Source organism: Centruroides sculpturatus, unplaced genomic scaffold, assembly GCF_000671375.1.
Source record: "Centruroides sculpturatus isolate CEXI.00-Female unplaced genomic scaffold, Cexi_2.0 scaffold12, whole genome shotgun sequence".
Lineage (NCBI taxonomy): Eukaryota > Metazoa > Arthropoda > Arachnida > Scorpiones > Buthidae > Centruroides > Centruroides sculpturatus.
In genome coordinates, this window is record NW_019384438.1 from 651,592 (window position 1) to 675,357 (window position 23,766).

Here is a 23,766-nt window from a genome sequence, read left to right on the forward strand (position 1 = left end):
CTTTTTCTCAAGAAAAAACTTTTCTAAATCATTTATTTTATCATTAGGTATTATTATAATAATAGACAGATGTCATCGTTTTTCGAAATACAATATCTTTTTTATTTCGCTGTCGATAGCCCGACACGTGTTCCGCAGCCATCTTGTATTTTCTCGCGCGCGTGGGATTGTGGGATCTTGCGTATGACTGTACCAGTGCTGTGCGATGTCTATAATTTTAACATCGATGTCAAACATCGATGTTTGCCTAAGCATCGATGCTAAATTTCGATGTCGGATTTCACATCGATGTTTGATTGATGCCCATTGGAACATCGATGTTCAATCAAGATAAACTCAAACAATTTAAAAAAAAAAAAAAACAAAACCGCTGAGAAATGTTACGTGTGTTTAACAACAGGTTCGGAAAACTTTGAAAATGTTAACAACAGGTTCGGCCGAACCTGTGCGAACCCGCTGAATATCACCACTGCGTATTATACTGTGTAGACGACCGAAACGTGTGACACGTGTGAAAGAAGACCAAGTCATAACATTTGGACGTGCAATTGTCTGTACGTTGTTGACGTCGACCGACTTAGATCATGTGTATGTTGTGATTGGGTAAATGAAATTAGCAAGCAGTGACACTAGTGAGACTTTATTAAACTAATTTTTAGACATTTTTTTCGCTAAGGTATGAAATATTATTTTGTACCATAAATGGTACAGAAATATTATAATGTACTAAAAATCTAGGTGTACTTTCAATTTACTCGAAAAGTACAAATGTACTAGGAATGGCAACGTTGATCCGAGATCGGATCAGTCTTTGTCACGTGATACAGATTACTCCGTGAATAAAACTGCTCACATAATGACAAAATGGGAGAATGCTCACCATGCATTCTTACCGTACAATCTCGCAAAACTCTCTTAATACTCATTTTTTTCATCTCAGTTTATCGGATATTTTAATAATGTCTTTACTTACCATTTATTAAGTTTTAAATACATTTATTGTCGACAGTTAAACGTATTTCTTTGCTATCAACTATCGGCTTGACTTTAACCATGGAGATTGCCATCTTCAATAATTTTTATCCGATCCAAACGATCCTACTTTCTACTCGGATTATTGATCGCGATCCAGTTGATCCTAGATGGCATTTGTATACGCGGATAGACATTGATCAAATCGCTATTGTTCGTTTGTACACAGGATTTGAACGATCAGAATAATTTTGGATCAGTTTGATTCCAAATGTATAACCACCCTATTACATACCGTATCTACATGCAAATCTATGCACAAATATATGCTTATAATTGAGAAGAAAGTTTTATGAATATATGATTTTAAAAATATTAAAATTTCAATTTTTTCTTCTGAATTCGTTAAGAAACGAAAGTTTTATTCAATTTTTGTCAGTTTTGTTCATTTTTGTAACATTTTGCCAATCAATGTTAAAATGATCATTGAATTACGATTCATAATTATTCACATCCACAGAACCATCCCGCAACATTGACGATTCCTTACAATTGTGACGATTTCAGTTATTCCCATGCATTGCATAACTACGTTTGTAAACTGATTTTTGATTCTTTAGTGCCTTAAGTATTAACATTTTTGTGATGTAGTGCTTCTGTAGAAAAACTATTTACGTAGCATTAATATAACCACAGAAATATCGACGGCCGGATGACCGATCGGTCAAGGTGGCAGCCTTCCGCTCCGGGACACGGAATCGAATCTCCGACGGGTGTAATAATCCCCAGGAATTTTTCGGGGCTGGTCTGTCCGGTTATGTTTGGCCCCATCCATCATCACCCGGCCGCTCCATTATGGGCCTGGCCGAATCCATAATGGACTTGCAAAAAGAGGCCCTCTTAGTGCCCACAGGACAGAAAAGTTTAAAAAAAACCACAGAAATATTTAAAACGCCCTACTGAAAAAAAGTTATGGAGATAAACGGATATACTTGCAAGCCCGCGTACTATCAACATTAATATTTTGGATGTGATAACTATTACAAAAAAATCATTTAAAATTAATTATAATATGTAAAATATACATATAATTATATTATTTAATTTAATTCTTTAATTTTTTTTACAAATAATTGTAAAAACGAACAGGTGGCGCTGATTGTCAGTCGATTTTATAAATAATTGAAAGTTTGAGATATCTGCGGATATATTGAAGGTAAGGACGGTTTTGTATATTAAATAATTTGTATTTATCGATAAATCGAGAATTACGAGCTTAAAATGTATTAATAATACATCAAATAAACGTTGACAGATTCAAAATACGAAAGAGAAATGATTTAAAATTAGGCTTAGTAAATGTTTAGAGGCGATGATTACGAAAACAATGCCATTTAATTGAGAAATTTAAACGCATCACACACTTTCGCGCAGAAATTTTAGAAACACGTTTTATTCAAATTCAATTTAGAATTTTAAATCTGATTATTAAACACGTTTGGAATTTACTTTTACTACTATTTTAACATTAATTTAAATCTATTTAACTTTGACTCATTTTTTTCTTCTGAAGATTCAAATCCTAAAACTGCCAAAAATTTTCAACTTTGAAGGCTTTGATTGATATCTCTAAGTATAATAAGAATTGTTAACTTATATATAAATTTACTTTCTTTTAGCAGTTATATCTCATTTGCATTTTAAATAGAAGTTACTTTTAGCTAATTTGTATATATATACAAATTACCTAAAAGTAACTTCTACTGGATCACAATTATTAATTTATTGTGTTTATCTTTAAGTGAATAAGTTAAAAAATTTTGGAATTTGGTTTCTTATAAATAAATACATTCAGCCTGTTAAAAATCTAAATACAGTAGTTCAAATGATTTTTTTTTAGTATTTTTGAACATTTTAAAATTCATAATTGTACTTTCAGAAGGTCAAAAATAATAATGAAGTAAGGTTGATTGGAGTGAATGTGAAGTTTTTTCCTGTATTGTAGTATTTGAATTTGAAAATCTGGTGCAGATTCTTTAAAAGTACAGGGTTTATGAAAATGTTTATCACAATCTTATATTTAACATTTTATTTAATTTACTGGAAACAAGAAGTCAGTTTTTTTTGGTTTTAGGATAACATGTCATTGTCTACAAATGAGTGCTGCTGTCATTAGTGAGATTTTTGTGTTAATTAATAAAAGAGTACACTAAGGTAGAATTTCTATCTCCCATTTTGGCTCTGTACCATAGAAAATTATAAATTTGGCATTTACAATTACTGTACAAAAAAAGCAGAGAAGGGGTAACTGTAAATGATACTTATAAATCAAATACAAATCTGACAGTATTTATAGTATAGTAAAGAATAGGTCTATATAACTGTGAGCACCTAATACAGGCTTTTATTTTAGAATGCCTCAAAAACACACAAATCCCTTATAAATTTAATAGTTTGTCTCTAATTAAAATCCAATCTGCTACTTTGTTTTTATTTTATCTTGTGTGAAAGTATATGTTGACCATAAGCCTTTCAGCGAACTATTTATTAATTACAGGTATATTTCTTTTCAAGTTTTTTTTTGTTGTGTATTGTCTATTCAAGTGAACAGTTTTACTTGCTTATAAAGAGCATTGAGATCTATGTGATAAGTTACATAATAAATTACTGGTTTTATTAAAAACTGCACATGGAATTTGTGGCCTTCCCTTGTTAGTCTATGGAATAAAAATAAAAGTTTTGTATCAAATTATTTAATTTGAGCATATTCTGATATAAATCAATGCAGATTTCCTGTCTGTTTTTCATCTGCTTGGTGAAATAAAATTGCCCAGTTTTTTCAATTCATATATCAAAGATTCATGTTAGTGTTGCTACCTTTTCAAAATCACTGACTTGGACAGCAGGTCAAGTTTGCTCAAACAAAAGTTTCTGACGCATGTGCAATGTCATTTTACAATGCGAAGAATAACGTGCTTACTGGTTCTAAATCAGTTACAGTTAGGGACTAGGGACTTGTATGGGAGTAACATAAGTAACCCTAAATTAAGAAAGAACAGTTATAAATAACTTAGATCTATTGGATATTGGAGATGTGTACGATCGTACATGCAAAAGAAAAAAAAAGTCTACAGGTTGCGCGCCACACAATGGTGTAAACAGACTAACATGGCAGAATTGTAGATGAGTTTCAGTGAGTGTGAGTTCTTTTGCTGTTAAAATAGTGTAAATTTGTAAAAATATTTGCAAGAACTTTGTGTTATTGTAATTTCACAATTTCTATGCAATTCCCGGACAAAATTAATTGTTCACCTGGACAGTGAGTCAATTCCTGGACTGTCCAGGTGAAAACCGGATGGGTGGTAACACTAATTCATGTTCATTTACAATTTTCCTTGCTATACAGACATTTTCTAAGCACAGAAACTGGGGATTTACAATTATAGTTACCTTCACAATACAGTAGATCCCTCTATAAGACGGTAGATACGTTCCGTTCTTTATGAATAAATTTTGTAGGAATCACAGTTTACGGACTACAGCTGTTTGAAAGGTTTTCTTCCATAAAATTAATCGATTCTAGACTAATTCGACTCAACATTTCCAAAATACGTATATTTTTTTGAAAATAATCCGTATAAACTACGTTATAAACAAAAAATTGTAGGATTGCTTACCGAGTGTGTACCGTTCGACTACGCCCGTTGCTAAAGCTTGGTTTCGTCGCGGAACAGCGCATCAAATCGCGGCCGCGATTTCTGATATTATTTTTCTGCGAAAACTTCGTTGACCTTTGGAGACATCATTAATATAAATAATTTTTATGGCCGTTGAATAAGAAATGTTTCTTTCACAAGAAACGTATAAAATTACAGTGCTATATTAGACTTACAGTACCTAATTTACATACTGTACAGACGATAGCTAGCCTAAACTCTCCGTAGCGCACTAGACGGCGAAAAATATATATATAATTATAATAAAGTTACAATAAATTAAGTTAATATATAATTATATATATAGTACCTAATTTATATATAATTATATGTACAGACGATAGTAAACTCAATTTACCCGCCTAAACTCTCTGTAGCGTGGCGCTGGACGGCGGAAAGTAGTTTGGCTGCCCGATGACGTTTTACCGAATTATAGGAGTTTTTTTACCATTGTGTACGGATACCGCCACAATTTTTTCGCCATCTTATAGGAATCGTAACTATAGGAAACAGTTTTATAGGGGGATCTACTGTATTTACATTTAACCATCTTAATTTGGATTTTTTAATTATCTCTACTAATACATTCTGCTAGTAAGGCAACAAAGCCACTGAAAAAGAAGTAACAAGCTGTGCTTTCTTAAGTTGCAAAAAATTATAAATGGTGGAAAATCAATAATTGGTAATTAATTATTCAGTTGATTTCAAAATGGTATAATGGAGTCTATAAAAAACTTTTGTTGCTGGTTCATATGAATTTAATAAATATATATATACTTGTTTATAAAAAAGATATTAAACATATCTATTTATACATCTTAAAAATAAATATATTAGGTATGTATATCTAATATATTTATTTTTAAGATGTATAAATAGATATGTTTAATATCTTTTTTATAAACAAGTCTTTTATTACCTAAATTTTGCAAATACTATAGTATGTTTTTAGAGATTTAAAACTTGAAAAAAGACAATCATTTATAGTCTAAGTATACATTCTCTTGTATTCATTTAATTTAGAACAATTTAAAATTTTTTCTCTAAAAGATGTTATTAAACTTTAGAAGGAAAAAAAAATTAAAATTAAATACAGTATGTTGTTATTGATCTGACCCCTCAATTATCCAGCATAACTTCAGTGTGATTGCCTGTGCATTTCTGTTTCCATGAAAATGTTAGTCATATCATATATCCTGTTTTCTTGTTTACTTGGGTTTCATTTCTGTGTATTTATCATTGATTAGCATTGCATTTCAGCACTCCATATTATTTATCTGTCTGCCTTCAAAAAAGAAATAGTATTGAAGAGAGATAGGTCATGTCATTCATTGTCTGTATGTCTATATATTGAGCAATCTGTCACTTTCTATGCAAAGAATGGCTGGATTATCGTCTATTTTATTATATGAAAAGTTTAATCTTTCATAAAATAAAATAATTTATAATTTTTTATAAATTCTTTTAACTAAATTCATAACCTTAGTATGCTTTTAATGTGAAAAGATTTTAATTTTTTCTGAAACAAAAGCCAAAGTTCTATAAATGTATTGTCGGCACTTCTAGTGATGTACAAATTTGTCATATTTCAGTAACATGCAAGTGTTACTAAGTAATGCTTGTTATTTGTTAACTGCTTAACATTTGGCTGTTTGTATTAATTAATGAATACTGAATATAGATTTTTGAATTAAATTAGAAGTAGGGTAATATATACTTGAGTTAAATTTGTTATTACAGTAGACCCCCCTATAATTACGATTTCTATAAAACTGCAAAAAAATGCGACGGTATCCGTAAAAAAAGGTAAAAAAAACTCCTATAATTACGTAAAACGTCATCAGGCAGCCGAACTACTTTCCGCTCCGTCAAGCGCCATGCTATGGTGAAATTACTATCGTCTGTACAGTATTATATATGAATTAGGTACTGTACATATAATTATATATTAATTATATAAATTAGGTACTGTACACATCAGGCAGCCGAACTACTTTCCGCTCCGTCAAGCGCCATGCTATGGTGAAATTACTATCGTCTGTACAGTATTATATATGAATTAGGTACTGTACATATAATTATATATTAATTATATAAATTAGGTACTGTATATATAATTATATATTAACTTAATTTATTGTAACTTTATTATAATTATATGTATATTTTCTGCTGCGTAGCGCCATGCTACGGAGACTTTAGGCGAACTATTGTCTGTACAGTATGTAAATTAGGTATCGTAAGTCTAATACAGTACTGTAATTTTATACATTTCTTGTGAAAGAAACATTTCTTATTCAACGGCGATAAAAATTATTTATATTAATGATGTCTCCAAAGTTCAACAAAGTTTTCGCAGAAAAATAAGTTATCAGAAATCGGCTGCGGTTTGGTGTGCTGCTTTGCGACGAAAACAAGCTTGAGCAATGGCGATGTCGAATGGTGCACACTCGGTAAGTAATCCTACAATTTTNGAGAATACAACAGAGAATAAACTGCCCAAATACCCTTATACATCTTCATATTTAATATTTTTTCATGTATTAAATTAATATTTTAAAATTTTCAATCATGTACATGTTGTCTCTACTGAAAAAGTATTATTTTTATATTTATGGGAATTCATTACAGATGCATGAAGAATATGATATCATGTAAACTTTGAGAGATGTGATTTAATCTTTACTTTCAATGATCACATTTCTTACTATAGAATTACATTGTTTCAATGTTACTTATTTGATGTTAGGTATGGAATTTTTAAAAAATTTTTTATCGTTAAAATATCTATAGTCATTTGATAATTGAACAAAAAAATCCATTTCATTGGGAGTTGTCTTTAAGTGCTATAGTCTCTTATTGAATTTCCTATTATTAATCTAATTTTCTATGTGGTATCCTAATCAGTTGATTACAGAAACAAAGTCTAAGACATGGCCTTAAGTCCCAGATTTCTTAAAAGTCCATTTCAGAAATGACTTTTTGACTAGAGGTGGTCTAATCAAAAACTGGTAATAAAAGCCATGGGTTAGACCAGGAGTGGCCAACAGTTTTTGCCCCCGGGCCGGATTGGAAAGAAAACTTTGTCCACGGGCCGAACTAGAGGTTGCCTTAGGAAGATTTTGAGGTGGTGCAAGATCTCATTGTGGTGTCACCCCGTAAAGACTGAATTGTAGATAGAGATTACAGATACATTTCTCACAATTATCATGCTTTATCAACACTCTACGCTGTACTTAAGAGATTTGTAATGGAGGGTTAACTCTAAATGCATGGTGAGTTGTTAACTTTTTTTTTTTTCTTAGGCGTCAGAATTTTTCATCGAGCTGTTTTGAAAGATTGATCGTGGGCCACATAAATTCATTAGACGGGCTGGATCTGGCCCGCTGGCCATATGTTGGCCATGCCTGGGTTAGACTCGTAGATGCAAATCTTAATTGTGTGCAAATAGTTGAATGCATGATTTATACAATGTAGCCAAGGAAAAAATCATTTGTTTCTCAATTTTTCATTCATTTTAATTTAAAAATGGTTGTTTTGCACATTTTGGGTATTTTTGATGACAAGAACAAAGAAATAATGTGACAGTTCAAAAAATGAATATTTAGAAATTAAACAGATTGCTCAAAATTTACCCCTATATTGAACTTTAGAATAGATATAATTTTTAAAATGTGAATTTATGTATAATATATATATATATATATATAACATAGTAACCTAACTAAAATAGATATTAGGGGGAGCCTGAATTAGAATGTGCAAACCTACATTCATGTTGAAACTACTTTACAACCACTAATGCTATGGATGAAGNAAATTTATGTTATATATTATGTACATAATATATACTATAAATTTATATACTATAAATTTATACAATTACATTGTATAAATTTATAGTATATAAATTTATGTTATATATTATGTACATAATATATAACATAAATTTTGGCATTTTAATAAACAAGGTTTACCTTTAAGATCTAATCAGCAACTTTTATTACAGTCAATAAAGAAATGTGAAAAATGAATAAATAAATATAATATGTATATACAAGGTGTGGCATAAAAAGAGGTTGGCATCACTGAGAGTGAACTGGCAACCTGCAGACTTCCTTTCATGTAGCTTGTATGTCAGTCCCTGCTAGACACTCAGTAACAGTTTAAACCTCGTGCGGTAACTATATGATCCTAGAGATCATGATAGGTGGAGTTTTGTTTTTGTATTGCATTATGGAAAATAGAATAGTGATTTGAAATTTGGAGCAATGTTGTGCCATCAAATTTTATGTTAAGCTTGGTGAACCTGTGAGGTTGACCTACGAAAAGTTGCAATGAGCCTATGGGAAACATTCCTTATCACGAGCACAAGCTCTTTGGTGGCACAAAACATTTTTTGGAGGGCTTAGAAGCAGTAGAAGACTAACCTCACTCAGGGAGGCATTCAACATTAAGAAGTACGGAAAATGTGGAACAAGTGAGGGCTCTTGTGAGGTCAACTGTTGACTAACATTGAGTGCTTCAAATCAGATGGGACATTGTCGACACGTGGATGCTCCACCATGACAACTCCTCCCATCTCCATCAACCAGTTTTTGATAGAAAAAGAAATTCCTGTGGTTCCCCAGGCCCCCTGTTTGCCTGATTTCAGTCCGGATGACTTTTTTTTGTTCCTCAAGATCAAAACCCATTTTAAAGTGTGTCATCTTGGTACTGTTGATAACATCCAAAGAAGCATAACTGCATTGCTGCAGGCGATTCCAATTGAAGCCTTCCAGCACTGCAATGAATACGGGCAACAACACCTCTGCTGATGTATAGCTGCCCAGGGGAATTACTTTGAAGGGGATAACATTAATGTATAAAAATAAAATAAAATTGTTGCAAAAAAATTTCTCATATTACTTTTCTGCCACATCTTGTATATATAAGTTATATAAAATATATTTAACATATAATATATTACTTATTATAAAAAGTTGCTCTTATGGGATATGACAAGAGATATTCTTTATAAATTTTCTGCTGAGTATTTTTTTTATTTATGAAGTTTATGTTGTATCCATTTTTGTTTATTGTTAGGTGAGACTTAATTAAGTCTATTAAAATTGTTCTTTTTTCATAAATTTTTTTGCCAACTTTACTACATGTATGTTCATATCTTATGCCATTTTCTCTGATGTAATCACAAAAGCACTGATTAGTTAAAAAGTTCAAAGTAGAAAGAAAGAGTAATTTTAAGGATTAATTGCAGACACAGGTTCTAGATCTCCACCATGGTTTAAAACTTATTAAAACCAGGGATGATGAAAAAGTGTATTATAAAAACATTTCTTGATGACCTTGGTTTAGACCAGTGTTTCTCAACCTCTAACGAATCGTCGCCCCTTCAATAAAACCGTTAAAAAGTATCGCTCCCTTTGCTTCAAAATTCCGATGCCAAGGGCCGAGGCTAATGCCAAATTCGTACTGCATTGAATAGACTAGTGACTAGTATAATGTTATATGTTTAATTATTGTACGATACAATGAATAAAATATCTAATTATTCTTAATACAGTAGAGCCTCGAAAACTCGGCATAATGTGGACTGAAGGGTGGCCGAGTTTGTGAAAATGCTGGGTTATCGGGAATGAGGTTAAAAAAATAAGTATGAGTGTTTCCTCAGAAAACACTGTACTGTACTTATATGTATTGTTTACTTGAGAATACAACAGAGAATAAACTGCCCAAATACCCTTATACAAAGGAAAAGTACGTCCTTTATGAAGGCATAGAGCCTTTACTACATGAAAATGAAAATTAATGAATACACTCTGTACAGTAATTTACCTGATAAGACAGACCTCAGAAAGATACTTTATGAGAGCTTTTATAAAGCTGTCTATAATGAAAATTAATTAAGGATTTTTTTGTCCTGCCAGGGTGTGGCCGAGTTATCCGGAGTGTCGAGTTTTCGAGAGTCTACTGTATAATGTTTTACTTTATCGCCCAGAAAATTGTTTTTTGCCCTCCAAAATATAAATTGTTATTAATCACCCCTCAACATGGAAAAACACCCACATGGGGGCAATATCACCCCTGTTGGGAAACACTGCTTTAGACAATGATTAGAAACTGCTTCATAAACCAATTTCCTAGCCTTGGCCAGTGGTAGGTTTCTACCACTGGCCAAGGCTAGGAAATTGGTTTGCCAGGACTTTCTCAAATGGAATTCACTATTTTTTCTCTGTTGCAAGAAATTTGATTTAGATTGGATATTATTTATGTTTTAGATGTTACAAATGCAATAGAAAGATGATATTCATCTGGATGACTACAAAAGGAAAGAATAATGCAAGATCTAAATAATATTTTTGAATTATATTCTGATTAGGAGTTTCAAATTTGATCAAATGTCTAAATCTGGATTCTTGTTTATTTTGAAACAGTGGATACAAAATTAAAACATTTAAGGGAAAAGGTTGATTATTAACAGTACAACAACAGTTATTGATTGATTGACAATTTAAAATGGAATTAAAACAATTCAAAGTTAGAATAAGAATTTTTTTTCCTTAGGAAAAAAATCTTTAAAATAATTATTTTTAAAAAGTAAAATTGATTTTACTATTTATAGCTTTTATTAAACAGAGATAAAAATCAACTGAGTTGCAAATGTGTTGCTTTTTGTCAAAGTGGGTCAAGTGCAGATGGTTAAGCTAATCAAACAATAAATAAAGGAACCAAACTAAGCTTAGAAAAGAATAAAAGAGGATCTCTATTTATATCTATTTATAAAATAGCAATGGCAAAAATGACCCGAGCCATCACTGATTAAATCCTGATTTTTATGATAAGGCAAGCATGAACTAACTTTTTACTTTCTTATGTCCAAAATATGAATAAAAACAAAATTTAGATGATAATCTAATGTTTCTGGTTTACAAATCCTATTTTTAAATTTTCTATTTGACAAAATATAAAGTATAATCTGTTTGATTTATTAATTATATTTAAATATTTATTCTTTTTCTTCAATGGTTGGATAGTTCCTAATTAATTCAATGAAAATACACTTTTCTTCTCTAATGAAGTTCTACACTGTTCATGTTTACATTCTTTGTCATTTTTGTTATGTAACAAAAACACTCACCTGATTGATTTCACCAACATCTAAAAACTGATAGTGATGGCAGTAAATCTAATAGCTGAAGTTTATTGAGATTGCATTCAAAGCTTGCTGGTTTGTATATTTGCACAAAGTTTAAACAATGGTTTAATGAGCCTATGGTTAGACCCTGTTTTTACTCTAAACTGGATTTAGTGATCTTGTCTTTGCAATCATCCTTAAATGTAACAGTGTCCTTTAAGCAATGTACAGTGGTACCACAGGATACGAACGGCCCAGGATACGACATGAAATTCAAACATACTTTTGCTCCACGAAACGAACAAAAACTCACCATACGATGTTACATTAGTTTGCAGCACCATTTTTTATTCACTTCTGTTCATTGGTCTCAGTCTGCATATTTGCTTCGTCGTGGAAGGATCTCGCTCAATAAAGGAAATCTTGAGGTATTATCAGAAAGTGACTGATTTTATTGAAAAGAAACATCCCAAAAAGCTTCACACTGGCCTTATTGCTGCTCAGAGTAATGACATTTGCCTAAGTCATTTTAGAAACATTTTAAAAAGTAGGCAAAGCCAAACCTCTTTGCATAGATATTTTACCAAGCGACCTCTATCCAGTGAAAGTGCTGGTGGAAGTGAAGGAAAGAAAGCAAAAAGCAGTGAATAAAAATTTAAAAAAATATATATAAAACAACACTAATTTTTTAAATCTTTTCTAAGTTATTTTTAAGTTATTGTTACATTATGTTATGTAAGTTAAGTTTTAGTATCATTTCCCTTCTCCCTCTCTTCCGCCACCAGTTTACACCTCCACCGTCGTCTATCCTCAAAGGTAAAGTGCAAATAAAACTACATTTTTTTTAATCAATTATTATTCTATTATGGTTATTTATACATTTACAACTACAAAATGCATTTTTCAGTGTTTTCCTTACTAAAGTTATTTTTTTTCAATGTACTACTTAGCTTTAATTTGAGTGTTTTTCGTGTTGGAATGAATTATTTGGTTTTACATGTAATCGTATGGAGAAAAATGACTCACCTTACGACATTTTCATGATACAATCTCAGTTTCGGAACGGATTAATTTTGTATCCTGAGGTACCAATGTAATGTAATGTAATGTGGTTGATACTTGTTTATGAAACGCAATTTAAGCCTTGTATTAGCAAGACTGGGTTTGGTCCTAGGCATCAGGTTAGTCTTTCTTTTTTGTAAAAGTTGGCAGTTAATAAGGCACCCTCTTTCTACTTGTAGAGCATTAAAAAAGTTACTAGAGTGTATATAGAAGAGTGTAAACTTGTCTTAGATGGACTCATATATTTAATATATATCATTTCAGTTTATAATTTTAGTGGTTCTACGTTAAAAGTTACACCTTTGTCAATCCAGCAAAAATTTAATATAATAAAAACGTTTTCAATCGTTTTTAAACAATCTTTATCAGTTACAGAAAAATAGAACATAAAATGATTATGGAATAAATATAAAAATTAATGGAAGACATCCTTGCAGATTAAATATGGATAAATAAAATATCATAAATAAGGAAAAAGTATAAATACAATATATAACATCATCTTAGTATTATTAATTATTGTAAAATGATCTCCAAGCGGTAGATAAAGGTGTAACTTTTAACTTAATTTTTTATCCAGTATATAGTTTGTTACATGTTTAGTGGTTCTGTTATATTTGTGTTGTATGCATGATGAAAAGAATTACACTTGTTTACTGAGTTTCCAATTGGTGGTTTTATAAATGACTAGTGCATTCTATTTAAACAGTTATAGGTAAAGACGATAGAAAAGTTTAGATTGCTAGTTTGTTAAGTTATGGGCAATGCAATACTTGGGTGATCTGCCTAGGGGGGAACACCTTCCAAGAGGACTTTTTAAGGGTAACGTAACTGGCCTCTATCAGGCATTACAGATGTTTAGAAAACCCAGAAAACTCTGTAGCCAGCCCATCCTGGCGAGGTGCAAACCCAAGGCTGAACTTCCAGTTTTCAGAGAATGGAACTGCTTGGCCACTGATGGGCCTTAGATACTGTAGATCAGGTATGGCCAAACATTTATCCCTTAGGGGCTACTTTTTTGGTAAAATATAGACTGTGGACGACTATGAATATGGGCAAACAATTTTAGTAATTTTATATGCGCATGCATTAACATTCATTTGCATTGTTCATCGGGATAAATACAAACAGTATGGGTACTAGGGATTGTAAACTTACCGACTTTTTCATTTACCGGGAATTCGGTAAATGAAAATTAAAATACCGGTTTACCGGTAAATTACCGGTAAATTTTTTTCCTGAAAAATAAAATTATGGTGATAAAAAATATAAGTAATTTTGATTTCCATTTCACATTTTTTATTTCAAAGATATAGAATATAAAAAATATAAAAATTAAAGTGTTATTCTAAACAAACTATAATAATAACTTTTAGAAACATAAATAAAATAATACAGAAAAATAAAAATAAAACAGAAATAATATATAGTACCTAATACCATTTTTTAAAAAATAACTTCTCAAGAAACTTAAATTATTTAAAGTCTTATCTTCTAATTTTGATCTAATTTTTGTATAAAATAATCCAGATTAGGTTTTTTTTAACTCTTTCCGCCATGTGGGCACTAAGAGGGCCTTTTTTTGCAAGCTCATTATGGGTTCGGCCAGGTCTGCAATGGGGCTGCTGGGTGGTAAGGGACGGGGACCGACATATCCTTATGAACCACCCCCCGAAAAGTTCCTGGGATTTTTCGACTCATTCGGATTCGAACCTGGATCCCCCAGAGCGGTAGGCTGCCACCTTTACCGCTCGGCCATCCGCATCCAGATTAGGTTAGGTTAGGTTTCTAGACTTTTTCGGACAGCATCTTTAAAATAATTAAATACAAATATTTATTACAAGATTCTAACATTATGCCTCAAGATTGTGCAAATATGTATTATTCTAACCTTATTTTCGTTGGGAATCCTCATTACTCTCACAAAAAGAACTTTCTTTAATTTTAGATTTTAGAACCAGGTGGAATAGCTTACTAAACATGCTGGAAAGATTTTTATTACTTAAACAGTTGTTAGAAGTAAAAAATTTATTTAAGGTACAAATTTTAATGTTATTTTGCAATAATATTGCATTAATGTCCTGTCATAATGTGGTGTATTCAAAATTGCTATTAATTTAAAAAATACGTGAAATATTTACGTATTATTATTTTTAAATATTAAAAAAGAGATATTTACTTGCTCTTTAAGAAAAACGTTGATTTAAAGATTTTAAACCTTTAAAAATCTCAAAAAACGGCAGAGCACAAATAGATAACTAGAGCTTTCTGTACAATTTACAGTGCCTCTCAAACCCAAGAAAGTTTAAATTAAAATTAAACAGAAAATATCTCACATAAAATTAATAATTAGGTATATTGTTGCTTACACTTATCTGTATTTTTTTTCAATGTCCCTTTAGCCCTTTTAAATATCTATAAAAACAATATTCTTTACATAAAAATGTCTAGTATGAATTTTTCATTTACCGAATTACCGGTAAATTTTTGAAATTTATCGGTAAGTTTACCGAATGTTTTTTTGTCAATTTATCGGTTAACCGGTAAATCGGTAAACCGGTATACAATCCCTAATGGGTACGTCAGTGATGTAGCATGGGTGTCAGCCGCCCGGGGCAGAGGAAAATTTCGCCGCCCCCTTATTTAGGTACCTCAATTTAAAAGACTAAAATTCAGTTTTGTCACAGAATAAATAATGAAAAATTCTGTGCTCATTTCAATTGGTCCAAATCGTAGGTGTGACAAAAATATGAAATGAAATGGTTCAAATTTTTACAAGATATTATTATTTATTGTAAAATTTTGTCGCCCCCCACTATGCTACGCCATTGAGGTACGTTGCACAGACGTATTATTATTGTAAGAATAAATTATTGAATTAAGATTTTTAAACATAAGTGAAAGCAAATTGTTCAACTTTAGCTTTGCGGGATACTTTCAAAACCTTTTGGTCGACCGTGGTCTCCGTGTTGGCCATCCCTGCTGTAGATAGTTAACTTGACCTAACTTTTAAGTTACTCTTCAGCAGTGGACTGGAAAAAGATAACACTGAAGAGACACCATTGATATATTCTTACTTTAATTTTGATTTATTATTTCTGATCTGTAAGACTAAATTTCTGCATCCATAAATCCAGTATAATAAGCCCTATTAATTGATAAAGTATTAGTATACAAGATAAATATTAAATTAAGATATAGGACACAAAGGCATAATAATTATTTTAGGATTATTTTACTGACTTTCAATTCCAGATTTTCCAGTATTTCTGATACAGATTTTGTATAATAGAAATTGAGATACAGTTGGACCCTGTTTATACATTTCTCAGTTGTACATTTTTTTGCAAATATACATTAAATATTTTTTGTGCAACTTTTTCTCCAGTATAAAATACTTCATTTATATGATTTTATGCTTATATGTCACATTTTTCAGTACCTACAGTGCTTTTTCCTTATGTGTTGTTCACTTTAAAATGAAAAAAATCAGTGATTATTAAAAAAACTGAAAAAGCAAATTATTTATTCACTTCAAATAAGTCCACATTAACAGTGAATTACCAGCAAATGAAAAAAGTAGAGTGAGTAATTCATAGTATGTGATACCTATTACTGACAAATTTTCCATTAAGCAATTGCTCTGTTAATCCAACAATTGAAAATTTTTGCTTTCCATATTTTGTAGTTTGAACCATTTTGCTAAGAGTGATTAAAAATTACTTTCTGGTTTCTCATATGTTTTCACTATTTGCTGTCAATGTATATTAACATTTAGATTGTCTTCTCATTCTTTCATATAACTGGAATTACTTTTTCATAATTAAAAGAATTTAATAATAGATGCCTACTTCTTGTTTGTTATTTCTACCCTAATGATGACCAATAAGACCTTTTAGTTATGCCCTTCATGGGTAGCTGGCTGGATGATTGAAGCAGTAAGGTTTTAGTCTACTTTTCTGGGAGAACCTGGATCAATTCTGGATGGATGAAAAACTGTGTGAATTTTGGGGCCTGTTACATCAAACCCATTTTTCACCATCTAGTCTGACCCATTGTTGTCTTGACCAAAGTCAAGATGAATTTGATTAAAAAGGTCCTCTTATTGCCCACAGGATAGAAAGATGAGGGAAAAGCTACCATGTATTCAGTCAGGTCTGTAATAGGAGGAAACCAGGTAGTGAATGACAGGTTCTGATGTAGCTGGGACAGAGTGCTATGAAAAATTTTTGTATTTTGCCTGGATTTGATCCTGGGTCCTGTAGAATGGCAACTGGCTGTCAATGTATCTCTAATTGTGAGCGCTACTAACAAGGAGAGCCTACGGCTTTGGGGTAACGGATTTTGATGATCTTTGGTTTAGAGGTAGTACACCATGTGAGTGTACTACCTGTAAAATACTAAAGTGCAATACTCAAATATAATCAAGAAAATCGAGCTTAAAGTTTTTTAGCACTTTATATATAAATTATACGTACTTCTATTTGAGCGTCCTGTGGCAGAGTGGTAACGAGTCCGATTCATAAGCTTGAGTTCTCGGGTTCGATTCTCGCGTATAATTTTTTTTTTTAATTCATAAATACTTATAATGTATTTATTTATTTACTCATTCATTTATTTCTTATTATTTATTTATTTTAATTTAATTTCTACTATTCCAAGTCTAATATTTTTATACTTTTGTTGACAATAACAGCGCATTCTTGACACCTATGTGTCAACTTTCCCATCTAATTGTTATCACTAACGGTGACCGATCTAATTCTCACTAGGAGCGTTTTTCTATCAGAGTTCTTTTTCACTCACTCTTTAACAGTTCGTTTCTAAATTTCGACACGAATAGACGTATTTGTGTAGTAAAACTTATTTTGAAAAATTATTTTATAATCGAAAAATGTCGTCAAGAGAAGCAAGTTCTTCACGTTGTGACGAAAAAACTGTTGATGATAACTTTTTATACAGTGATGTAAAATACTAACTTGTAAAGTGCAAAACTCAAATATAACCAAGAAAAACGAATATAATTTATTGAAGCAATATTATATAATTACATATCATTGTCAGATGTACATGATCGTGAATGATACTTATGATAAAAACATTCAAAACAAAAATTCTGTCTACACCAAGAACAACAAATAAATGCTGCTTTTTTAAAAGGTATCATCAACAGTTTTTTCGTCACAACGTGAAGAACTTGCTTCTCTTGACGACATTTTTCGATTATAAAATAATTTTTCAAAATAAGTTTTACTACACAAATACGTCTATTCGTGTCGAAATTTAGAAACGAACTGTTAAAGAGTGAGTGAAAAAGAACTCCGATAGAAAAAACGCTCCTAGTGAGAATTAGATCGGTCACCGTTAGTGATAACAATTAGATGGGAAAGTTGACACATAGGTGTCAAGAATGCGCCGTTATTGTCAACAAAAGTATAAAAATATTAGACTTGGAATAGTAGAAATTAAATTAAAATAAATAAATAATAAGAAATAAATGAATGAGTAAATAAATAAATACATTATAAGTATTTATGAATTAAAAAAAAAATTTTACGCGAGAATCGAACCCGAGAACTCAAGCTTATGAATCGGACTCGTTACCACTCTGCCACAGGACGCTCAAATAGAAGTACGTATAATTTATATATAAAGTGCTAAAAAACTTTAAGCTCGATTTTCTTGATTATATTTGAGTATTGCACTTTAGTATTTTACAGGTAGTACACTCACATGGTGTACTACTTCTACACCAAAGATTGTCAAAATCCGTTACCCCAAAGCCGTAGGCTCTCCTTGTAAGCTAATTTATAATATTGTCTAAATCAAGCATGGACGAGCTGTAGTCTTTCATGATTTTTTCTATGGTCTGTGTATTTTTAGGATCCTTAAAAATATTTGTTATAAGTCATGGTAGCCAGTGACCTCATTATAAACATCTGTTTTGATAGTGATTAAAGAAATGAAGAATGCTTCCCTTAATTTTAATTTAAGAGCAAATCAGAAAATTTGAATTTATTTTTGCAGGGAGCTTTATTGTTAAAAAATCCTATTATTGTGAAGCAATGTATACAAGAGAATAATGCTTTGTACTTTGTGAATAATGCTTTGCTTAAGTATTAAAACAGAAGAATAATTATTAATATAAGAGTAGTATAAAAAATATTACAAAATAAAATTTATGAGAAAAATCAAATCACATATTGTCAGATTTTCTTAGAGCTCTTATCCAAAATAAAAAATCTTTAATATTTGTTAATTTAATGCATTGATAATTATTTGAATTTTTAATCATAAAAATTTTGGATTTTGGAAATTCTGGAAGTTTAATCAGTTATTAGGTTTGATAAAAATTAAACAATGTCACTGTCTATTTTTTTATCAAATTACATTGATAAGTTATTAAATTTTCAGCACAAATATAACTGGAAAAAATCTGACAATATTTAATTAATTGATTGAATTTGATAAGCATTTACTAGATATTTATTGATTGAATTTATATAAGTATGAGATTGATTTATATGCCTGCATTTACAGTATGTTTATAGAAAAATATATGCATAATATATGATTTTGAATTGAATAAGATTCATAATAAAATGCTCTATTATGAATTAAGAAAATAATTTGATTTTTTTAATATCATACATCAGTAATGATATTTTTTATTTTATGCCTACATATAATTATTTTTAGCTTATACCAATTGTTTTACCAATAGTAATCAATCAATAGTAATCAATAGAATCATTTACATTCTGTAGAATATAAATGATTAATATTGGTAAAACACTAAGTCAATACTAAGTATACTAAGATATTATTATGTAGTTGTGTTTACTGATTTACAGTTTACGCATTGTAGGTAAGAATAAGATTAACCTGCTGCAATGAGTTTAGAATAAAAATTAAAATGCATTGGATCTTTATTTTTTCTTTTAGCATTAGTAAATGTAAGGAGAAGTTTTAACTATAAAAATTTAAAATTCTTATTAAAATCTGTTTAAAATAGAAAATAAACATTAATTTAATTATTTCAATTTTAGATTTAAATTTATGATGTATAGTTTTGATGGTGAATTTCGTCAACGTCCAGAACAATCATTGGGTGGAGCAAGCAAAAAGGCAAGTAATTTAAGTTACGAAATCATATTTATTTTATATAAGTATTTTTTGAGTGAATATAATTATGCTATCATATTATTTTGATTTATTATCTATTTTATAAACTATTGAGGTTTGTATGTTGTTTCATTAAGCTGTCTAATTTTTGATTGTTTTCTTTGAGTAGATAGGAAAATTTATGCTGTTTTTATTTTATAAAAAGTTTTAAAATTTACTATTAACAATATATTTTATGAAGTCTAGTTTACAAAACAGATTTTAGTGAATGCAGTTTTTTCGATATAATAGGATACTACAGTTGAATATACAATAGAATCTGTTTATTGTTATCATTTTGGGAGTTGTCTGTACTGGTAATAATAATCAGCTGATAACATTAAATGGTATAAGTAAATAAGGCTACAATTAGTGAAGATTCTATTTGTAGTTTTATTGAATTTTACATTAAAAGGAGATGTTAAAACAATTTTAGAAAATGTATAAATTTATTGTTCATTAATTATAATAATTTAGCTAGTTTTTGTTTGCTTGCTATTTTCAGTTTAACAAAATTGTCATTAATAATAACTAGTATAAAATTGAAATAAGAAATGCTAGCAATTTAAACTACTATATTGCTAACAGATAATAATTTATACAATTAACTTTTAAAGTGTGTTTAGACTGGTGATTATATTCAGACTGATAATGCAAAAAACAGCTTAAAAATAGTCATTCTTTTAATGATAAAGGACAACTATAATTGAAACTCTGATTACAATAAAATTAAATATGTTTGTTTATATAATATATATTATATTACATAAATAAATTTAATATAATGTATATTAAATTAATAAATTTATATATGTTTTGGGATATGCTGATTTTAGTAAGTAATGCAACTACTTCAACAAAAGTTAAAGAATTATATTCACACTTTTTTGTTTTCTGAAACTGTTTTTTACTATTTATTTAGTAATTACTCAATTATATTCACACTATTGAAATACATTGGAAAACACTATAAAAATATAAACAAATGTGAACTGTGAAAGCTCAGTTACATTTAACAATTCTTGCACATTTTTCAATAGATTCAGCTTGTAAGTGGTAAATATATTGAATATTTATTCCAATTGGCCATCATTTAAATTTTATTTCTTACAGAAACATTACAGATATATATTTTGTCTTCATTCATTCAAAACGATGCATCTATTTTGAAACTTTCATGGTTTTATTTCTGCTAGTTAATCATTTTTTGGTGAGAGCTCTGTCTGCAAACATAATTAAAAATGATATAATTATCAATTTTCTGATTTATAAATTTATAAAATAATATAATTCTGATTTTGAAATTTTGTTAAAATATATTGTCTAACTATAAGAAAAGAATATTATTCCTTCAATATGATGTTACATTTTGTCTCAAAATCTTTTAGGAAAGATTATAAAGATTATATAGATTATATAAAGTGTCACATGTGGCATTGTTTGATATTAAGAGTATTTCTTTTATTTTTAAATATTTTTATAGTTTCTTTGCATCCTTGCTTTTATAAGATTTTTCAGTCAGAAGATGGTTATACTGATAATTATAATTGTGAAATTATAAAAATATTAAGTTTAAAAATATTCCATAACTTAAAAATATTAATATTCTTGTCTTCTATTTATATTGTGCTTGCTTTTTTTTGTATTATGTCTCAGTATTGTATTCTGATATAATCAGATTTTTTTTAAACTAATTATTAATTACTTTTTAAATTTTACAAATATAATTTAACATTGGAAATGAAAATGGTAGGAGAAGGAATAACATGATGACAAATATTAATTGTTAAGTCTTATTTTGCATTTTTAGAATGAAATAGCAAAAAAATAAATAAATTTTATTTCGCATTTAACTTTAATTTTATTTTACAAAAGTTGAAATTTTTAACTGGTTTTTTTACATTTTATACAACAAAGTACTGATATTATGGAATAGCTAAAGATGGTAGTAAGTTACCATAAACATTTGTATTTGTTTCTTTAAATAAAACTTTACATTTCCAATGAAGTAAAATGTATATATTACCAGAATCTTTCTGGTTATAAAATGATAATACAAATTTTAATTCAATTTTTTTTATGTAAAAATGAATAAAATTAAAATTTTAGTTTTTACTTAAGGCAGATTTAATCATTTTTATTTATCAAGGTATTGCTTATTTTATTACTTTTATTTTTATTTTTATTTATTTATTTAGCATTCTGGTACAAAGACCCTGATGCGGGGAAATAGCATAAAACAAAGTATACAAAAACATTACAAAATAATATACACATTTCACAGATTATATCCGTCCATTGCAGTAACATAATTTAATATTAATAGAAAATTACACAATTCAAAAAATTATTTTAAACCAAATTCAACAAAAGGAAAAAACAAAAACTTAAACTACATGGGAGAACTATCCGAAAAAAAAAATAAATAAATCCGAAAAAAATAAACAACCAACTAGGTTAAAAAACTTACCTAAAAAAGAAAAACAACAGTTTATATCGCTCTTTCAAAAAAATCGGATAGTCTCCCAAGCAGTCCAAGCAACCACAGGTTAAATAATAGGCAGACCACGCCCCAAACCGAAATTTACATAAAAAATAACCACTATTTTCACTTTAAGCCTAAGAACAAAACAGAAAAAATCAAATATATTATAAACATTATGAAATAAGCAATTTAACCTTCTTTATAAAAATAAATACCTTAAAAAATAAATCAAAATCAGAAATAACTTTTTTAAACTGATTAAATGAAAAACAGGGAACCCCAAAGGTCTCCTCACGTAATTTTGACAAAAAAGTACAAACAGCGATAATATGAAACGCATCCAATGGCGAGTCAGCCACACCACATACGCAACTGTCTCTTCTGTAATTACATAAAAAACTTAATGAATTACACCTTATTTGCATTAATACAGCCATAACATTAGATGAAAAATTACTATTATAAATAAAACAATCAAAAAAGGGTTTGTTCAGACTCTTATACCACTCACAGTAAGAACTTAATAATATACCATGATTCAACTTCGAAATATAATTATCAAAATTATTTAACTTTAATAAATAAACACTATTAACATCTTGTAACAAATTATCAAAATTGATTCCGTTCCTTGCACAATTAGCCAACCAATACTTCGACCAAGGTAACTCAGCTTGTTTCAAAATAAAACTCAAACAAATTTTACTAAGACGTTTATCATTTAAACTCAACGTTCTAAAAATCCAATTAACATATCTGTTCAAGATCAAACAAGATAAAGGAATCAATGAACACTCCATAGACACTAAATAACCAGGAGTGCACCTTGGAAGCCCATACATTCTCTTAATAAAAGTAACTAATACTGTATTCAAGCTTTCCGCCTGAAAACCCCACACCTCGGAAGCATAAAGAAGAGATGAACCCACCACAGCATTAAATAACCTTAACCGATCCTTCAAATTACACAACTTTGCAGACTGACACATTTGAATAACTTTGTCCATTTTTATCTCTGCATTAACTTTACAGGACCTCACATGGGTATTAAAATAACCATTACTTTTAAAAATTACACCTAAATACTTATATTGTGATACAACCGAAATTGGAGCATTTCGAAACCACCACTTATCAGCCTTAGAAACCTTACCACCATTTCGAAAGACCACAATTTTAGATTTTGCAAGATTCAATTGTAAACTATTATCCTTTAAATATTTATCCAAAAG

At 29.6% G+C, this 23,766-nt stretch overlaps 1 protein-coding gene across 1 annotated transcript in view; it reads left to right on the forward strand.

Annotated features, from left to right (window-relative positions):
• Window positions 1-2,111: 2,111 nt before the first annotated feature.
• Window positions 2,112-23,766, forward strand: part of LOC111620024 (ubiquitin-protein ligase E3C-like) — a 68,550-nt gene continuing 46,895 nt past the window's right edge. Inside the window, exons 1-2 of the mRNA XM_023361868.1 lie at window positions 2,112-2,188; window positions 19,935-20,013. Of these exons, the coding sequence (XP_023217636.1) occupies window positions 19,945-20,013 (69 nt within the window). The 5' untranslated portion in view covers window positions 2,112-2,188; window positions 19,935-19,944. The remainder of the gene's footprint in view (window positions 2,189-19,934; window positions 20,014-23,766) is intronic.